Below are 17,048 nucleotides of genomic sequence, written 5' to 3' on the forward strand. Positions count from 1 at the left end.
GCCAGTGCACATGTTGGAGAATCAAAGCATTTAAATTTATCATGTAGGCGTGCTGCCATGTCTCCAAGTGCTTTTGTTAAGTGTGATGGTGATTGCCTCCCTTCACCCCATACCCCATATGGGGCCCTCCCTTCTCTTTCGATAGTTACCTCATATGGGGACCTCCCTTCTCTTTCGATAGTTGCACATATGGGGACCTCCCTTCTCTTTCGATAATTACACCATATGGGGACCTCCCTTTTGATAGTCACCCCAGAGAGGGACATATATAAATGATGATGCTATATTTATTGTATAATATACAAACAACCTATTCTGTTTTAAAATTTCTTCAAATTTTTAAATTTTTATTATATTTCATCAAGTATAATATTATATAATACATTAAGTGGGGAGTATTAAAAGTCAAGGAAGTTATCGTTTGGCCATCTAGCAACGTAAGGGAAAGAGAAATCTCCCAAAAGAAAGGAAAGAGAAATCTCCAAATACGTAGGCATACGTCCTTGGATTTTGGACAAACAGAAAGTATTTTTGTTATATTTCATCTGTATAGTTATAATATATTATGTGTGGAATATGCAACGTCAAACGAAGTTGTCGTTTAGACATCTAGCAACGTAGGGCAGGAGAAATCACCGAAAAAAGACGAAGGAAAGAGGAATCTGCAAATACGTAGGCTTACGTGTACGTTCTTGGATTTTGGGCAACCTGAAACTCCCTCGACCCGGAAGCACGCTATAAGGTGGCTCGACCCGATAACTCGTTATAAGTTAGCAGAAGTCGAGTACAGAGCAAGTTACTCATATCTATCTGCAATATTATTTTTCATCGCGTATTCGTGCTTCTCTGTTCCCTCCATTAAAAATGGAAATCCAAGAAGGGAAAGGTGGTGTGAAGATGTGCGTTACAGGAGCAGGGGGATACGTCGGATCATGGCTCGTCAAGAATCTTCTCCAAAGAGGCTACACTGTCAACGCCACTCTCAGAGATCCACGTAATTAACGATATCGTACATTTAAGTTTTAGTTGTTATAGCATTTTATATTATTAATGTATAAATTTAAACTTTAATTTAATAGATAATCTCTGAATAATTTTTTTTTATATTTTCCATTTACATTATCAATTCGCTTTCATTATTACGTGCAGAAAATGAGGAAAAAACTAGGCCTTTGCTGTCTTTGCCTGGGGCAGGAGAGAGACTGAAGCTCTTCCAAGCAGATTTATGCGAAGAGCACTCCTTTGATTCCGCGGTGGAGGGCTGTCAAGGGGTGTTCGACGTGGCCAGTCCTATGGATTTTTCCAAGCTCTCCGAGGTAAATTATTATTAATTTTATTTTTCAGAACATAAGCTTCAGGATGAGGGAGGGGTGATGGTAACTATCAGATCAATACATCTTTCTTTTTCAATAGAAAGAAAAGTTACTTCTTTATATTAAATATCAAAAAGATAGTATATGTTTATGTTTCTTTTCTTGCTTTTCATAATTTTTGAATCTTGTGAAGTTACTTCTTTATATTAAATATCAAAAAGATAGTATATGTTTATGTTTCTTTTCTTGCTTTTCATAATTTTTGAATCTTGTGAAGTTACTTCTTTATATTAAATATCAAAAAGATAGTATATGTTTATGTTTCTTTTCTTGCTTTTCATAATTTTTGAATCTTGTGATTTTTTTTTACATTAGTAGCTATTTAATATTTACTAGTATAGATCTATTTTAAATAAGAATTTATTTATTTAATATTCATTTGTATAGATTTATCTTAAATACGGATTTAGTACGAGTTTTCTTCACGTTTAAAATTTTTTTATGAGTAGACATTATTTAAATGTTTAGTATAGGTATTAATTTTTTTTTGGTTGCAAAATTTCAACTTTGATGACAGAGGGACACTTTACACATTGGACTGGGCTGTAGAATAAGCCTCTAGGCTCAATCAATCTTCTGTTTATGAATGCTTTATTACATTTTCCATATTATGAAACTTCTAAAAAAACATGCCTCTATTCTAAATTCCCATACAACCCTAAAATATGTATTTGCTTCTAGATTTCCTAGATTTCTTTCATTTACTTCTATGAGTAGTTGATACTACTTTCATTGACCAGATGTCTTTGTTCATACGCAGAAAAAAAAGAATTTCCCTGTTTATTTCGTCATCCCTCATCCCTCTCTTTGAGAGCAGATCAACAATTCAGTTTTGTTTTCTGTAAATGTAATCGAAATTAACATCTTGAAAGGTACTCACTAGAACCCCAATAAGGTTTTGAAGATTTGAGGGCTGAAAACTATGTTGTCCCTCACCCATTCTCTGAGGCTTTTTTCTTTTGTATTTCTGAATATCTAAATATTCTCCATTCACAACCATTTTGCCACTATGAATACACCCCACAATACTATAGGTTCTATTTTGCTACTATGAGTACACCCCATAGTACTATGAGTTCTGCCTTACTATTAGTTCCTTACCCACCTTCCCAACAAAAATAATAGTACTTTCACAGATTTATAACAATCACAACTCCACATCCGCACATCCTCTCCATCAAAAAGAACCCACCCACCGGATAATTACCCCATTAATTCTTTGTGTTTGATATTCTTCACTCCTTTACCCCATTAATTCTTTGTGTTTGATATTCCTTACTCCTTTATTCTTCTCTCTCGGTCCCATCTCATCATATATATATTTTTCATCATATATATATTTTTGTTGATGTCGTTCCGAACCAGCCATGTTTTCTGATCAAAGATGGGTGAGTTCCTGTACCCAGACAGTCCATCCATAGGATAAAGAGAAGGAGGGTATTGTGGATCAGAACATCTTATAGGTGTTCTATAAATTGTGTGACAGGACGATTACGTGCAGCCTGCTGTGAAGGGAGTATTGAATGTCCTGAACGCCTGCTCACGAGCTAAATCGGTGAAGCGTGTGGTTTATACTTCGTCGATGGCAGCGGCAACTCCCTTTAACGAGGAGGGAGAAGTTATTAACAGTTGCAGTGTGGACGAATCTATATGGACTCCTGTAGAGTTCTTGAGGAGGAGACACAGCATTCTCTTGGAGTGAGTGAAATTTGATAGTGGGAATTTTTGTTTTCTTGGAAAATTGTGTGCGGAGAAATTGCAATGTCTACTCACAATTTTTTTTTAATAAATCTTGTCTTTCACTATGAGATTTTTGTTGTCTTGTATCTTACTAGTTTTGATTAGCTTGCATATTTTTTTGGAGATATTGTTTAATGGGTTTTTGTTGAGTTTTCTATAGCAGCCACTGTTATTTAGATGATCTAGCATTTTTTCTTTGTAATCACTTATGTTCATGATAAGAGTGGCTCCTCTTTTGTCTGCTTTCAACACTACAATATCAAGGTTGGAGTTCAATGTTTTGAGAGCTAGATACTCTTGTTTGCTGACATTGCTTTTGGGGGGTTTTGCTTTCCTAAGGGTGATGGAACAGTCTTATCTGATTTTTTCTTTTATATTGTCACGAAGGTTCTTGATACCATATTCAATATTGCACAGAATCTCTTCAACAAAGATTTTGCATGGTGTGATGGAGAAATTTAATCCTTTTCTTAATAAGTTTAGGATGCCTTCATTTAGTTGTATGTTAGATAGATTTATGACCAAATTGTCTTTTTCATTATTGGGTTTATTATTGTTATTGGTCTATGACATAGGTTTACTATCATTGTATTGTTCCCGGTGTTAGTGTGTTGCTACAGGTTGGGACAGCGCAGGTTGGAAAGGAGGCGTGGGTGAGCCTGACAGCTCTGGTTGGGATTGCACGAGCTGGGGTAGGGTCAAGTTATTTTGGGGGGTAATTTGCTATGGGTACGTGGTATTATAGGGGGTTTGGTTGTATTTGTTGAAGGGTGTATTCTAAACGGAGGTAGAAGGCAAGCTGCTATGTGGATGATAGGATAAAAAATTCTCCAAACTCTTGGACAAAAAAGTAGCTCTCCACAATGTAGCTGACTTCAACTCTCACTCTAAAATCAATGCTTCACAAATTTCCTCATTAAAATCCCTCATCAGTCATAACAATAAAAACACGGGAAACCTAGACCTAACAGCAAACCCAACACATAGCAGCTTTCCCTCTACCTCCATTCAGAATACACCCTTGAACAAATACAACTCAGCCCCCTCGCAACCCCAAAACACACACCCCCCAACATACACAACCCAACCCCCTCACAATCCACTCAATGCACACCCCATAAAGCCCAGCCTACGTTGTTCAACTCCACTCAACACACACCCCATATAGCCCAGTTAACCTCACCCCATCATACACAGTCCCCTATACAAGCCCATACACCCCATCATACAATCCACTCTCCCACGCATCTTACGCAGTCATAAACACAATCAACACAGTCATCTCCTACGCAACAATCCCCTTCGCAGTCGTATACACCCCACTCCATCCCATGCAGGTTCCACAATCATCAGCAGTATTCCTACGCAAATAGCTCCATCCCATACAATCACCTACGCCATCATCAGCACCCACGCAGTCTCAACAGCTCCCACACAGCCCCAAATTCAACATAGCAACCCCTATAATACCACGTAGCTACAACAAATTACCCCCACAATAACTTGACCCTACCCGAGCTCGTGCAATCCCAGCCAGAGTTGTCGGGCTCACCCACGCCTCCTTTCCAACCTGCATTGTCCCAACATGCAGCGACACACAAACACCGAGAACAATACAATGATAGTAAACCTATGTCACAGACCAATAACAATAATAAACCCAATAATAAAAAAGATAATTTGGTCATAAATTTATCTAACATACAACTAAATGAACACATCCTAAACTTATTAAGAAAAGGATTAAATTTCTCCATCACACCACGCAAAATCCTTGTTGAAGACATTCTGTGCAATATTGAATATGGTATCAAGAACCTTTCTGACAACATAAAAGAACAAATCAGATAAGACTGTTCCATCACCCTTAGGAAAGCAAAACCCCCCAAAAGCAATGTTAGCAAACAAGAGTATCTAGCTCTCAAAATCTTGAACTCCAACCCTAATATTGTAGTGTTGAAAGTAGACAAAGGAGGAGCCACCATTATCATGAACATAAGTGAATACAAAGCAAAAATGCTAGATCATCTAAATAACAGTGGCTGCTATAGAAAAATCAACAAAAATACCTTAAACAATATCTCCAAAAAAGTATGCAACCTAATCAAAACTAGTAAGATGCAAGACAACAAAAATCTCATTGTGAACAATCCATACACACTGAGAATCTATGGAGTCCCAAAGATTCACAAGGAAGACATCCTTCTGATACCAATAGTAAACACGATTAATGGACCTACATACCATCTAGAAAAACACCTAGCCAAGAAACTAAAACCACTAGTGGGAAACACAGACTCTTTGGTCAAAGACTCAACCCAATTCATTGAAGAAATCAAGAACATCAAACTTGATCAAGATGACATTTTAGTTAGTTTTGATGTCACCTCGCTATATACCAATCCCCATTAATGATGTCGTGGAGGTTATCTGCTAATTGACAGACCTAGACACATCAAAGCTCATAGAAGTTTGCCTAAGATCAACCTTTTTCAGCTTCATGGAAGATACTTATGAACAGACATGTGGAGTCGCCATGGGGTCGCCCCTGTCCCCTATCATTGCCAATTTATTTATGGAGGACTTTGAAAACAAAGCCCTAGGATGGCACCCCTAAAGCCTAAATTGTGGAAAAGATATGTGGATGACACATTGATCATATGGCCTCATGGAAGAGAAGCCCTAGAAACCTTCAAGAAACACCTAAATAGTTTATCCCTTTCCATAAATTCACTATGGAAGTTGAGGTCAACAAAAGCCTCCCTTTCCTGGATATCCTCATCACTAGGAATGAGGATGGCTCTATATCCCAATAGGTATATAGAAAAAAGACTCACACTGAACAATATTTACATGCCTCTTCACATAATCACCCTACCCACAAACTAGGAGTCCTCAACACATTAGCAACTAGAGCCCTTAGAATCTCTGACAAGGAACACCTAGAAAAAGAAACAGAACACCTTATTAAAGTTTTCCTAAAAAATGGATACAATAAACATCAAGCTATCAAAGCCATAAATAAGGCAAACATGCGTCCTAACAAAAATAAAAACTTTGATAATATAAAAGGTAAAGTCAACCTCCCTTACATACAAGGGTCTACAAACAAAATCTCCCGCATCCTAAAAAACAATGGAATTATAACCACTTTCAAACCCTTAAACACTATCCGTAACTACCTCAATCCAGTGAAAGACAAAATTGACCCTAAATGCCATAAAGGTGTCTACTTAATTCCCTGCTCATGCGGCAAACCCTATGTGGGTGAGACTCGGAGATCCTTTAACACAAGGATCCAGGAACACTCAGCAAACATTAAACAAAATCGATCCAAATCCTCAACTCTAGTTGAACATTCTGATAAAACTAAGCACAAATATGTATAGAAGATACCCGTATCTTAGCTAGGTGTGATCAATACTTCATAAGGAAATTTAGAGAAGCCATAGAAATTAGCAAACACCCTAATAACCTCAATAGAGATGATGGATGGACCATAAGCAAGAACTGGATTCCAATCCTATCATCCAAATCTACCCCTAGCTATAATCCTCCTCTAATTAACCTAGAACAAACATAAAAGATCTAATCCATTTTAATTTAATAACACACTATGACCTTAATAAAAATATAATTTAGAGTTAAAATCCCAAAATAATATCAAATATACATATTATTAAAAATTGATGAAAGGAGGGATGGAGAGCGCGAAGATGAGCAGAGTAGCAGCGTACAGCGGCTAGGGTTAGCTGCAGACCTACAGCGGCAAGCGGTCTGCAGGGGCAGAAGCCAACCCCAAGGCGGCAAAGCTACACATCACGGTTGTAGGAAGTTGGCAGCAGCGAAAATGCACCCCCGCCAGGGGGCAGGAGGGGATTCCCCAACTAACGAAATGCAGCCCGAAAACCAGAACGATTCAGGGAAAGATCAGAGAACAAATGAAAAGGATACTGAAGATATGCCGGACAGGCAGAATGATCAAGCTCAGCCAGAGGATCAGAGAGTGAGATCATCCACATGCAAGCCTGTTGCTAAGCATACGCCAACAGTGGAGTTCCCCAGTCACAGAATCAATGCAAGAATACAATACATGAAGGATCATGCCCTCATAGGCAAATTTATAGGCATTTGGCCAAATGAGAAAGCCCTGAGGACCTGGATTAATATAAAATGGCACCCGAAAGGACATATATCCCTGCATTTAGGTCCAAAAGGTTTCTTTACAGCAGTCTTCAACTGCTTGGAGGACAGAAACAGAGTCTTTGAGAGCGGACCTTATTTCTTTAACTCAGCGGGTCTATTCCTCAGAGAATGGGCAGCAAAATTTAACCCAGATAAGGAGGATCTGAGCTGGGCACCAGTTTGGATCAGGCTGTACTCATTGCCATGGGAATATTGGGAAGAAGAATCGCTTCAGGAGATTGGGAAGGTTCTGGGGGACTTTGTCAAGATTGCAGAAGAAACGAAAACGAAGAAGTACACCTCTTATGCCCGGATCTGCGTCTACATGGACTTAAAGGAACCCCTGCCTGACAAGGTAAAACTAACTCATGAGGATGAAGAATGGTTCCAGTTAATAGACTATGAACATGTGCCCTTTAGGTGTAGAAAATGTCATGCCTTAGGGCACCTGTTCCGAGATTGCCCGCTAAATAAGAAGTCCACGGAACAAGATCAGGACAAGCAATCGACCGATGGGTTCACCAAAGTAGTTAATCGCAGAAGAGGAAATAAGAAACAGCCATCTCAGAACAGGCAGGTCACGAAGGATCCTTCAAAGCCTTCAACAAGTAATAGCTTTGCTGTTTTAGTTGAGGAAGAGCAACAAGTCCAAGATCCTCTGTCATCCAAGAGCATCACAAATCCGGACATGTCTGAGGATCCCAAAGCGTCATCAAAAGGAAAAAGCGAGGTACAGGACGGCAACACCCATAGCACCAAATCGAAAATCTGGAGCCAACCAGAGATGGAGATAGACACAACGGATTCAGGCGCAGTACAAGCACGGGAAGAAGAAGAAAGCCATCAAGAAGTCAAAAATATGGATGAGGACACAGAAACATTTGATATAGGGGAACTGGACATTATTGGTCTGGAGGCCGCTTGCAAAACTAAGAACTTCGACAAGATAACTGCAACGCAAGTGGACAAACTGGTGGAGGTTCTGCATAAAGCCCAGAAGAAATATTCACTCGGGGTGCAAACAGGCAGCAAATGGGATGGGACGTTTATTTCAAAGAATAGCAAAAAGCGTGGAAGGAAGTCCGCTCTGGAGAGAACCATCAAGGTCGGAGAAGTCCTGGTAGATTCAGGCAGATACGGCCAGCTAACCAGGTATTTTAACATCCACCCCAAACATTCCCAATGAAGTTGATATCTTGGAACATTAGAGGGCTTAATGGCCAGAAGAAAGGTAGACTCCTTAAAAACATGATAATGGAGGAAAAACCAGCAATTCTTTTCCTGCAAGAGACCAAATGTAAACAAGTAGTTTTAGAAAAAGTAGCAGCTAAGGCCTGGCCGGCAGGGCAGGTCACAGCAGTGGAAGCTCAGGGCGCTTCAGGAGGCTTGGCAATCCTTTGGGACGCAAGGGTGATACAGCTGGATAATATACATGCAAATAGAAATTTCATCCAAGCCAAGTTTCATCTCATTGGCACAAATATTGATGGGCATATTACAAATGTATACTTTCCACAAGAAATCCAGCAGAAAGCTGATATATTGGATGCATTAACACAGCTTAATGCAAACCGAATGCACCCGCTATGGATCTCAGGCGGAGATTACAACATGATAGCGACTCTGGAGGAAAAGAGAGGAGGACGTTGCAGAATTAACAGAGACGGCACTCTACTCAAAGATTTCATTCAAGACAATTGGATGATTGATCTTCCTACTGAAAATGGCCTTTATACCTGGAACAACAAGAGAATGGAACCGATGCAAGTGGCCTCATGACTGGATCGCTTCCTAATTTCTAACAATGCAGTACACATGGGCAGAGAATTCGCAGCCTCAATCCTACCTTATTCAGGATCGAACCACTGGCCCATTGCCTTAAACTGGAACCGACCAAGCAAAAGTTTAAGGAGGCCATTCAGATTTGAATCTTTCTGGCTATCTCATCTAGACTTCTATGAATTTATAAAGACAACCTGGACAAATTTTAGGGCAATGGAGGGGACAAGAATGGCCCTATTTCAAAAGAAGCTGAAGTATCTCAAAGAGGAAATAAAACGTTGGAATAAATCTACATTTGGCAATATTTTCAAATCAAAGGAAATCCTAATTCAAAAAATGAAGGACACCCAACAAAGAATAATTTCTCATGGCCAATCCAAGGAATTGACACAACAAGAACAAGCAATTGAAAAGCAAATTCTAGAAAGAGATCTGCAGGAAGAGACATTGTGGAGGCAGAAGTCCAGGATTAGGTGGCTGAAGGAAGGTGAAAAGAACACAAAATTCTTTCACAAAACAACAGTCCAAAGGCGCATGATCAACCAAATATCCTCTGTGAATAATGAGCAAGGAATCAAGGTCGAAAACCATGAAGGAATAGAAACGGAGTTCGTTAACTACTTCAAACAGATGAATCAAGAACCAAATATCAATAGATCCGCGGCCATTGATAACATCACCAGGCACATTCCAAGAATAATTACTGAAGATCAGAATACTCTGCTTCTTAAACCGATCAGTCTTCAAGAAGTAGAATTAGCGGTGAACCAACTGAAAGCAGGGAAAGCACCCGGCCCAGATGGGTTCACGTCAAATTTCTTTCAGCATTTCTGGGAATTAATAAAATGGGAAGTATGGCAGGTCGTGGAGGAATCAAGGACTCTCAGATGGATGTATCCAGCTATGAATGCCACTTTTATAGCATTAATCCCCAAGTCTTCAGAATCCAACACTCCAGATAAGTATCGGCCCATTGCTTTATGTAATATCATTTATAAAATTGTCTCAAAGGTTATTGCTCTAAGGTTGAAGCCCTTGCTGCCCCTCATCATTTCTCCTGAACAATCCGGGTATGTTGAAGGGCGTCAAATCACTGATGGGATCATCCTCACCCATGAAATAATGCATTCTCTCAAACAATTAAAGAAGCCGGGGATGCTTCTCAAAATCGATCTTTCAAAAGCATTCGATAGTATTAGTTGGAATTATTTGCAAAAGACTCTCCTGGCTTTTGGATTTGCTCCCCCATGGGTAAGATGGGTTAGTAGTTTCATCTCCTCATCATTCTTTTCTATCCTCATCAATGGGATTCCCTCTCCCACCTTTCGTCCATCTCGGGGCATTAGGCAGGGAGACCCCTTGTCACCCTTTCTGTTTGTTATCCTTGCTGAAGGACTGGGGCGAAGCATTAAAGCCGCCATTCTAGCGCATAAGCTCAAAGGAATTGCCGTTCACCATCTCCCAGCAGTTTCTCATCAACAATTTGTTGATGATAACATGTTATTCGGCCACTCTTCCGTTCAAGAAGCTCGCTCTTTCAAATCCATCTTGGACTCTTTTTCAAAAGCTTCTGGAGCCCTCATAAATAATGCTAAATCCCAAGTATTCTTCTTTAACACCCCTCCATATACCCAAAGAGCTATAACGCGTATTCTTGGCTTCTCCAAGGCTTCTCTGCCCTCCTCTTATCTAGGCGCTCCTCTTATCGCATCAGCCCTCAAGCATTCATCGTGGACAATCCTGCTTGAAAAACTTGAAGCCAAATTGCTCCTTTGGACCTATAGATCGCTTAACATGGCCAGTAGAATTGTGCTTATCAAGTCCATTTTGCAATCCATGCCGCTTTACTTATTCTCCATTTTAGCAACGCCAAAATGGGTACTTAAGGCAATCAAACAATTACAAAGAAATTTCCTATGGGGCAGCTCTGGACCAAACAGAAAATGGGCTCTCATTCGATGGGAAAAGGTTTGTATTCCTAGGCTGGCAGGAGGAATAGGACTCAGAGACCCGGAACAAAGTAATAAGACCATGGGGGCGAAAATATGGTGGAGGTGGCTTTCAAACTTCAATACCCCCTGGGCATGTCTCTGGACAGCAAAGTACTCAAGGAACTTACCCTTAGAAGAAAGGATCAGAATGTCGGAAACAAGTAAAGGATCGCTAATATGGAACTCGGCCATACAGCATAGAGATCTCATCCAAAAACATAGCTTTTGGGAGGTGAAAGATGGTCTTACTGCCAGGTTCTGGGAAGACTCCTGGCAACAGCTACCAAATCTTAAGGATTGCATGCAAACTATTCATGATTGGGAGATAACCCCGCAGGAGAAAATAAGCAATTTCTGGAAAGAACCGAATAATCAAGAGCAGAGAGAGTGGAAAGAAACTAGCCTTATTTTACCACGCAGCTCAAATCACAACCAACTCACTCTCAACACCGAGTTAAAAAAACGCAGGATATTAAAGCAAGCAGGTATGGACACATTGAGATGGGGTTATGAGGAGAAGGGTACATTCACCACAAAGGAGGCCTACAGGATCATCATAAAAGACAGAATGGATAAAGATCAGATATGGGGCAAAATCTGGAAACCACCAATCTGGCCGAAGGTTTCCACCTTTCTCTGGCTCCTTTCATATAATAGAATCCTAACCTGGGATAACCTCAGGAAAAGGGGCTTCCTTGGTCCTTCCATATGCCTCATATGCAATCAGGAAGAAGAAACAACCTTACACCTAATGCAGACGTGCCAGTTGAGTAGAAAGATTTGGGAAAAGGTGGCATTTCGATGTCAAAAGGAAGGCCGAGTTCTGGGGGATATCAAAGACACAATACGTCAATGGCCTCAAACACCATACCAATGTAAAATTCTAAACATCCTTTGGCAAACTATACCGGGTTTCTTGATGTGGAATATCTGGAAGGAAAGGAACAGGAGGATCTTCAAAGGTCAATCAATGACAATGGAGCAGGTATGGAAGGGAATTCATAACAACATTAGAGAAACTCTTTCCACAAAGAACTGGCCCCAAGATGACTACCCAAAGGAACCTCAGGAGCTGGCCATCTGGAGCAATTGGCAGATAACGATACAAGATCAGATTCCTGTCAAGGACAGCCCCGTAAAGCACCAAACCCATTCAGTAAAGTGGAGGCCACCTCCCATCAACATGTTCCAACTGAATTTCGATGGCGCATCGAAAGGCAATCCGGGTCAGACTGGTTATGGCGGCATTATCAGAGACCATCAGGGTAAATCCCACCTCACCTACTATGGCACAATCGGGTGGAATACCAACAATGCAGCGGAACTGGAGGCTCTATGGAAAGGTCTCACTCTGGCGCAGCAGGGCAATTATCTTCCGTTGATAGTGGAAGGGGATTCCCAACTTCTAATAAACATGGCCTTAAAACTCCAACAGGGTTCCCAAGTTCACAAGATCAGCAGTAGCTGGAGACTGGCATCTAGATTGGAACAAATACAACATTGGCTGCAAGAGAACAGAGCTGTTTCCTTCAAGCATATAAAAAGGGACGGGAACAAGCCAGCTGATTTCCTTGCTAATTTAGGGGTGGAAAATGAGAAAGACCTCTCAGTTGGCCATCTAAATGATGTAGTTTCGATGGATCATCTATCCACCTTCCAAGCACTAATAGATAGAGACATGCAAACACAGGATGATTCTCACCCGGATGCGGGTGGCAATTTGATAAACAGCGATGGGCAGCTGGCATGTTAAGGTGGCCTGCCAGGACGGCCACACTAGGCGGCTCTGCCAGGCATTAATGCCTTTAAAGGCCGAGGAGAAGGTTGTGCAGAGGGGAGATGGGTTCGCGCGAGGGGACTTAACTGCATTGTACGCTAATTCGTTGGGGTTCGTTATGGAGGCATCCAGAGAATTCCGAAAAGAGGATTACTTAACGGCGTATCTGCTCCAGTTTGGGCATGTTTGGTGTATTGTTATGTTGTGCTTCGAGCAGAGTGGAGAGGAGACGATCTCTGGCAGTGTGCGCAGTGGCAGAGGCCTCACCTCCGCTCAGAGTATTCTCTCTCGACCTTGGCAGGTTAAAATTATAGTGAGGACTCATACTTTGGTTCAGGTTTCTACTAGGCCAGTTCTGGGGGGCAGAGTTCAGGCTCTGCGTTTGGATACTGGGCCTCCCACTGTAAATAGCTCTCAAGTTTCCCTGCTCATGGCGCCGAGACAGTGTGGGGTCCCGAGAAGAGGGGGTGTTTGGGGAATTAGTCGAAGACAGGAGGTTCAAGCAAGGGCAATTCAGCGGCCGGCTATGGTAGCACCTCCGTCTTCTCCTTCAGAGGAGTCGTACCAACTAGATAGTCAAGTGCATACATCCCGTTTCACATTCAGATGCCGGAGAAATCAATCACGGGTGTCTCTGCTGATAACTGTAATCGCGACGGAGGAAGAAGATGAAGACTCCGACAGCCAGGAGGAAGACGATGGGGAGCTGGCTCAGACTGGTAATGCCCAAGCGAGGGCGGAAATTGGCAATGTCGTTATTCCTCCTCCAGGCGTTGTCAATCCTGAGGAGCATGCTCTTGATCTGGGTTCGCTTCAGCAGCCAGCACACCCACCGGATTCCCGACAGCCAGTGAACGAAGATGCAACTATGCCAGATTTCGACAACAAAGCATAAGGTGAGCCTTCGAAGGCTAAATTACTGTTTCTGCTGCTGCTCAATGGTCAAGTTTTGGAGTTTTGGAGGGGTCTCTTCTCTTTCCGAGATACCCAGGTTTTGTTTTTGGGGTAGAGGAATGCCCAGAATTCGCAATGTTTCCAGATCTCTGGAATCACTTGTCTTCCTACCCTCAACTGCCGCGATGATATCAGCAGCAAAGGTTCTTTGGTTCTACAATTCTGCTGCTGTTGTTCTTTTTGGAGGAATCTCTCTTGTAAGTCAGAGGACTACCTGCTTCTGTTTTGCTCATGCTTACTTCTACTGCTTCTATCTTTGTAATTCAGGTAGCCTTGAGTACCTGCTATGCTCTTCAGACAGAGGGTGGCCTTATCCATCCTCAGAGGCTAGTACCTCTTTGTAAATATTTTCTTTCTTTATTAATACAATAGCTTAGTCTTTACATAGAAAAATAAAAATAAAAATATAATTTAACAAAAAATAAATAAAAATCATAGGAAATAAACATCAATTGAAAATATCTTAACTATAACAAACTCCTCAACATAGGATAATATGTAGGGAGCCTTAATAAATAATCACGACATATAATTAAAACTAACATAAATACAAAGTAAAAATAACTCATTAATAAATAATTAATAAATAAATTGAAATAAATATAATTATAACAATTAAAATTAAATTAATAAATAAATTAAAATAAATATAATTATAAAAATTAAAATTAATTAAAATAAATACAATTAAAACAATTAAAATTAAAATTAATAATTAGTTAAAATAATAATTAAAATAAACAAATAATTAAAATATATACAATTAAAAACAATTATATAATCAATATAATTACAACAATTAAAATTAATAATTAAAACAATTATAATCAAAATAAATATAACTAAAAAATATAATATAAAATTAATTGAAATAAATAGCTAATTAAAAAAATTGAAACTAATTATCAATAAATAAATATCAAAATTAATAATTAAAATAATTAAAATAGAAATAATTAATTAAAATTAAATTAAAATAATTAGATAATTAGATAATTAAAACAAATATAATTAATATAACCATAAACTTAAAAAAAAAAAAAATTAAATTAATTATATCTGTCGGCTAAACATCTCTATATATATAATTGAAAATGAGACCAGTCTTTCAATATTCTTTCACATCCTGAAGATGAACCACTGTTGCTGGTTCAAAACGTCAATGAAAAAGAAACCTCATGCGATGTATCGAGAAGAAAATCTGAATAATAATGAAAGTCCCAGAAATCTCAAAGACAAGAACATATTTTAAATTAAATCTCAAGGCAAAAATGTTATGATTACTTTTGAGATATATTTGAACCCTCAATCTTCACTACTAAAAATATTCTGTGGATATTCCATAGAGATTAAATCAAGGTTTTAATAAAATTAAAAATGAGAATAATTTTATATATAGAGATGTGAAATTTATATAATATAAATAATATTATTAAGAACTAGCATAGATCCATCTTAACTAAGGATCTACCAAGCGATGAGAAGAATCAAATCTCTTGAGGTGAAAACCTTTCTTCAAGTTTTGCACTCCACAAGAAGTTTGCATCTTCAGAGATTTGATCCTTCCTGGTGCTTGGTAGATCGAGAATTAAGATATGTGTGTGTGTGTGTGTGTGTGTGCACAAAATCTTAAATATAACATAGTTACATATAAAGTCTTGAAATATATTCTTTTCCAAAAAATCTAAAGGAAGATTACAATGTACTTAGCTGCTTTCCTAATCTAGGATCATATTATAAAACAATTGGGAGTTTTGAAATTATATCCTTACAAAAGAATCCCGAGAACAAACCAAATTTGATTGCATATCAAACCTACATTATATGGATCATGAAATACATTTAGAGAAACCATGGTATCTAGAGAGACTGCGAATTAAGGTCTCGTAGAGGAGTAGGGGGAGGATAGACTGAGTTCAACGGGGAGGTTGAAGACGAAGCAAGATGAACTTCCAATTATTGAAGCACATCCCTTTTGTTTCTCAAGCCATTAATTTTTTCATTCTATTGCTTAATTAAGTGTCAATGCTTAATCAAAATCTCCATTGTTGATGTTAATTATGTGATAAACTAGTCCAAATGCAAATGGAGAGAAATGACTTGATCCTGAAGCTTGGTTGTTGTAACAATGAATACCAACCTTTGATACTCTTGCAAGTGAGTTATACTAAAGTTTGGAGGAGATCCTAGCCCCTATTCCTATCAAGTTGTGTGCTCAAAGAATTCCACAAGTGCTAAACTAGTAATTGCCCCAAATGTTGCAAAGGAAACATTGTAAGGCATAAATTCAAGAAGAATCGTGATATATTAAAAATCATTGAAGATAAAAATTAGTAAACAAAATGTCATTCAAAGTTAGAAGATAAAGAGAAATCACTTACATTATGCCAAATTTTGTTTAATATTTTTATTGATTTTGAAGAATAACAAGTATCATGTCATAGTTTAGTGAGGAGAAATATAATGATAAATTCCAACCATTTATACTTATTTTATTTTGATTTTATACTTTCAATATTCCCAAAATTTCCTTCTAGGTAGTAAGTTTCTCCTTGTGAAAGAAAAGGTAAGGATACTCAAAATTTCATTCTAGTTATTTGGACTCAAAATGATACACAAACTGTATATCATTTTGCGATGTTTTAACTTATATTGTAACCCCTCTGTATATTTTAGGGTTTTCTAGTTTTGTTAGGGTTTTTTTTTTAACATATTTGACTTCGTATTATTTTATCCCTATCCCCTCTTTTATTTTGGCTGGTATTTAGGTATATTTCTAAAGAGTATAAAATCTATCATCAAAATCGATCCATTCAAATATGTTATTGGAATTGATCCTTGTAACTCGTTGTTTATAAATTCTATTAACAAATACATCCATTTAAAAAAAATTACAACTGGGAAGTTCGAGCCCTAGGCAATCAGATTTAAATTGAGATTTTAATGAACCGATTTTAAGAAAAGCCTAGGATAAAATATATCCTAATAGGATCTAGTATAAAAATAGGAAATAAGTATAAATGTAGACTATGAAATAGAAGCTAGTAAACCAAGTATAACATATTAGACATATATTAAAATCAGAAGAGACTAAACATACATTAAATCAAGAGTAAATTTTTTTTGGGGAAGGAAATGGTTATGGTTTAAATTAATTATTAATAAAAAGGTTGGAATCCATTACAGATTCTTCACTATTGCTATTGATTGATGCTTGCTGGGAGAATCCAGGCAGGCGAGCTGGTT

At 38.6% G+C, this 17,048-nt stretch overlaps 1 protein-coding gene and 1 pseudogene across 1 annotated transcript; both read left to right on the forward strand.

The window, feature by feature from the left end:
• Positions 1-864: 864 nt before the first annotated feature.
• On the forward strand, positions 865-3,075 carry LOC149166141 (putative anthocyanidin reductase pseudogene; annotated as a pseudogene).
• Positions 3,076-9,293: 6,218 nt separating this feature from the next.
• Positions 9,294-12,824, forward strand: LOC149166142 (uncharacterized). Its single transcript, XM_089430061.1, has one exon. It carries the CDS (start codon positions 9,294-9,296, stop codon positions 12,822-12,824), a length of 3,531 nt encoding a protein of 1,176 aa, XP_089286187.1.
• Positions 12,825-17,048: the final 4,224 nt, after the last annotated feature.

Source organism: Pinus tabuliformis, chromosome 5_1, assembly GCF_031772625.1.
Source record: "Pinus tabuliformis cultivar Carrire ecotype Pingquan chromosome 5_1, CPIR1, whole genome shotgun sequence".
NCBI lineage: Eukaryota > Viridiplantae > Streptophyta > Pinopsida > Pinales > Pinaceae > Pinus > Pinus tabuliformis.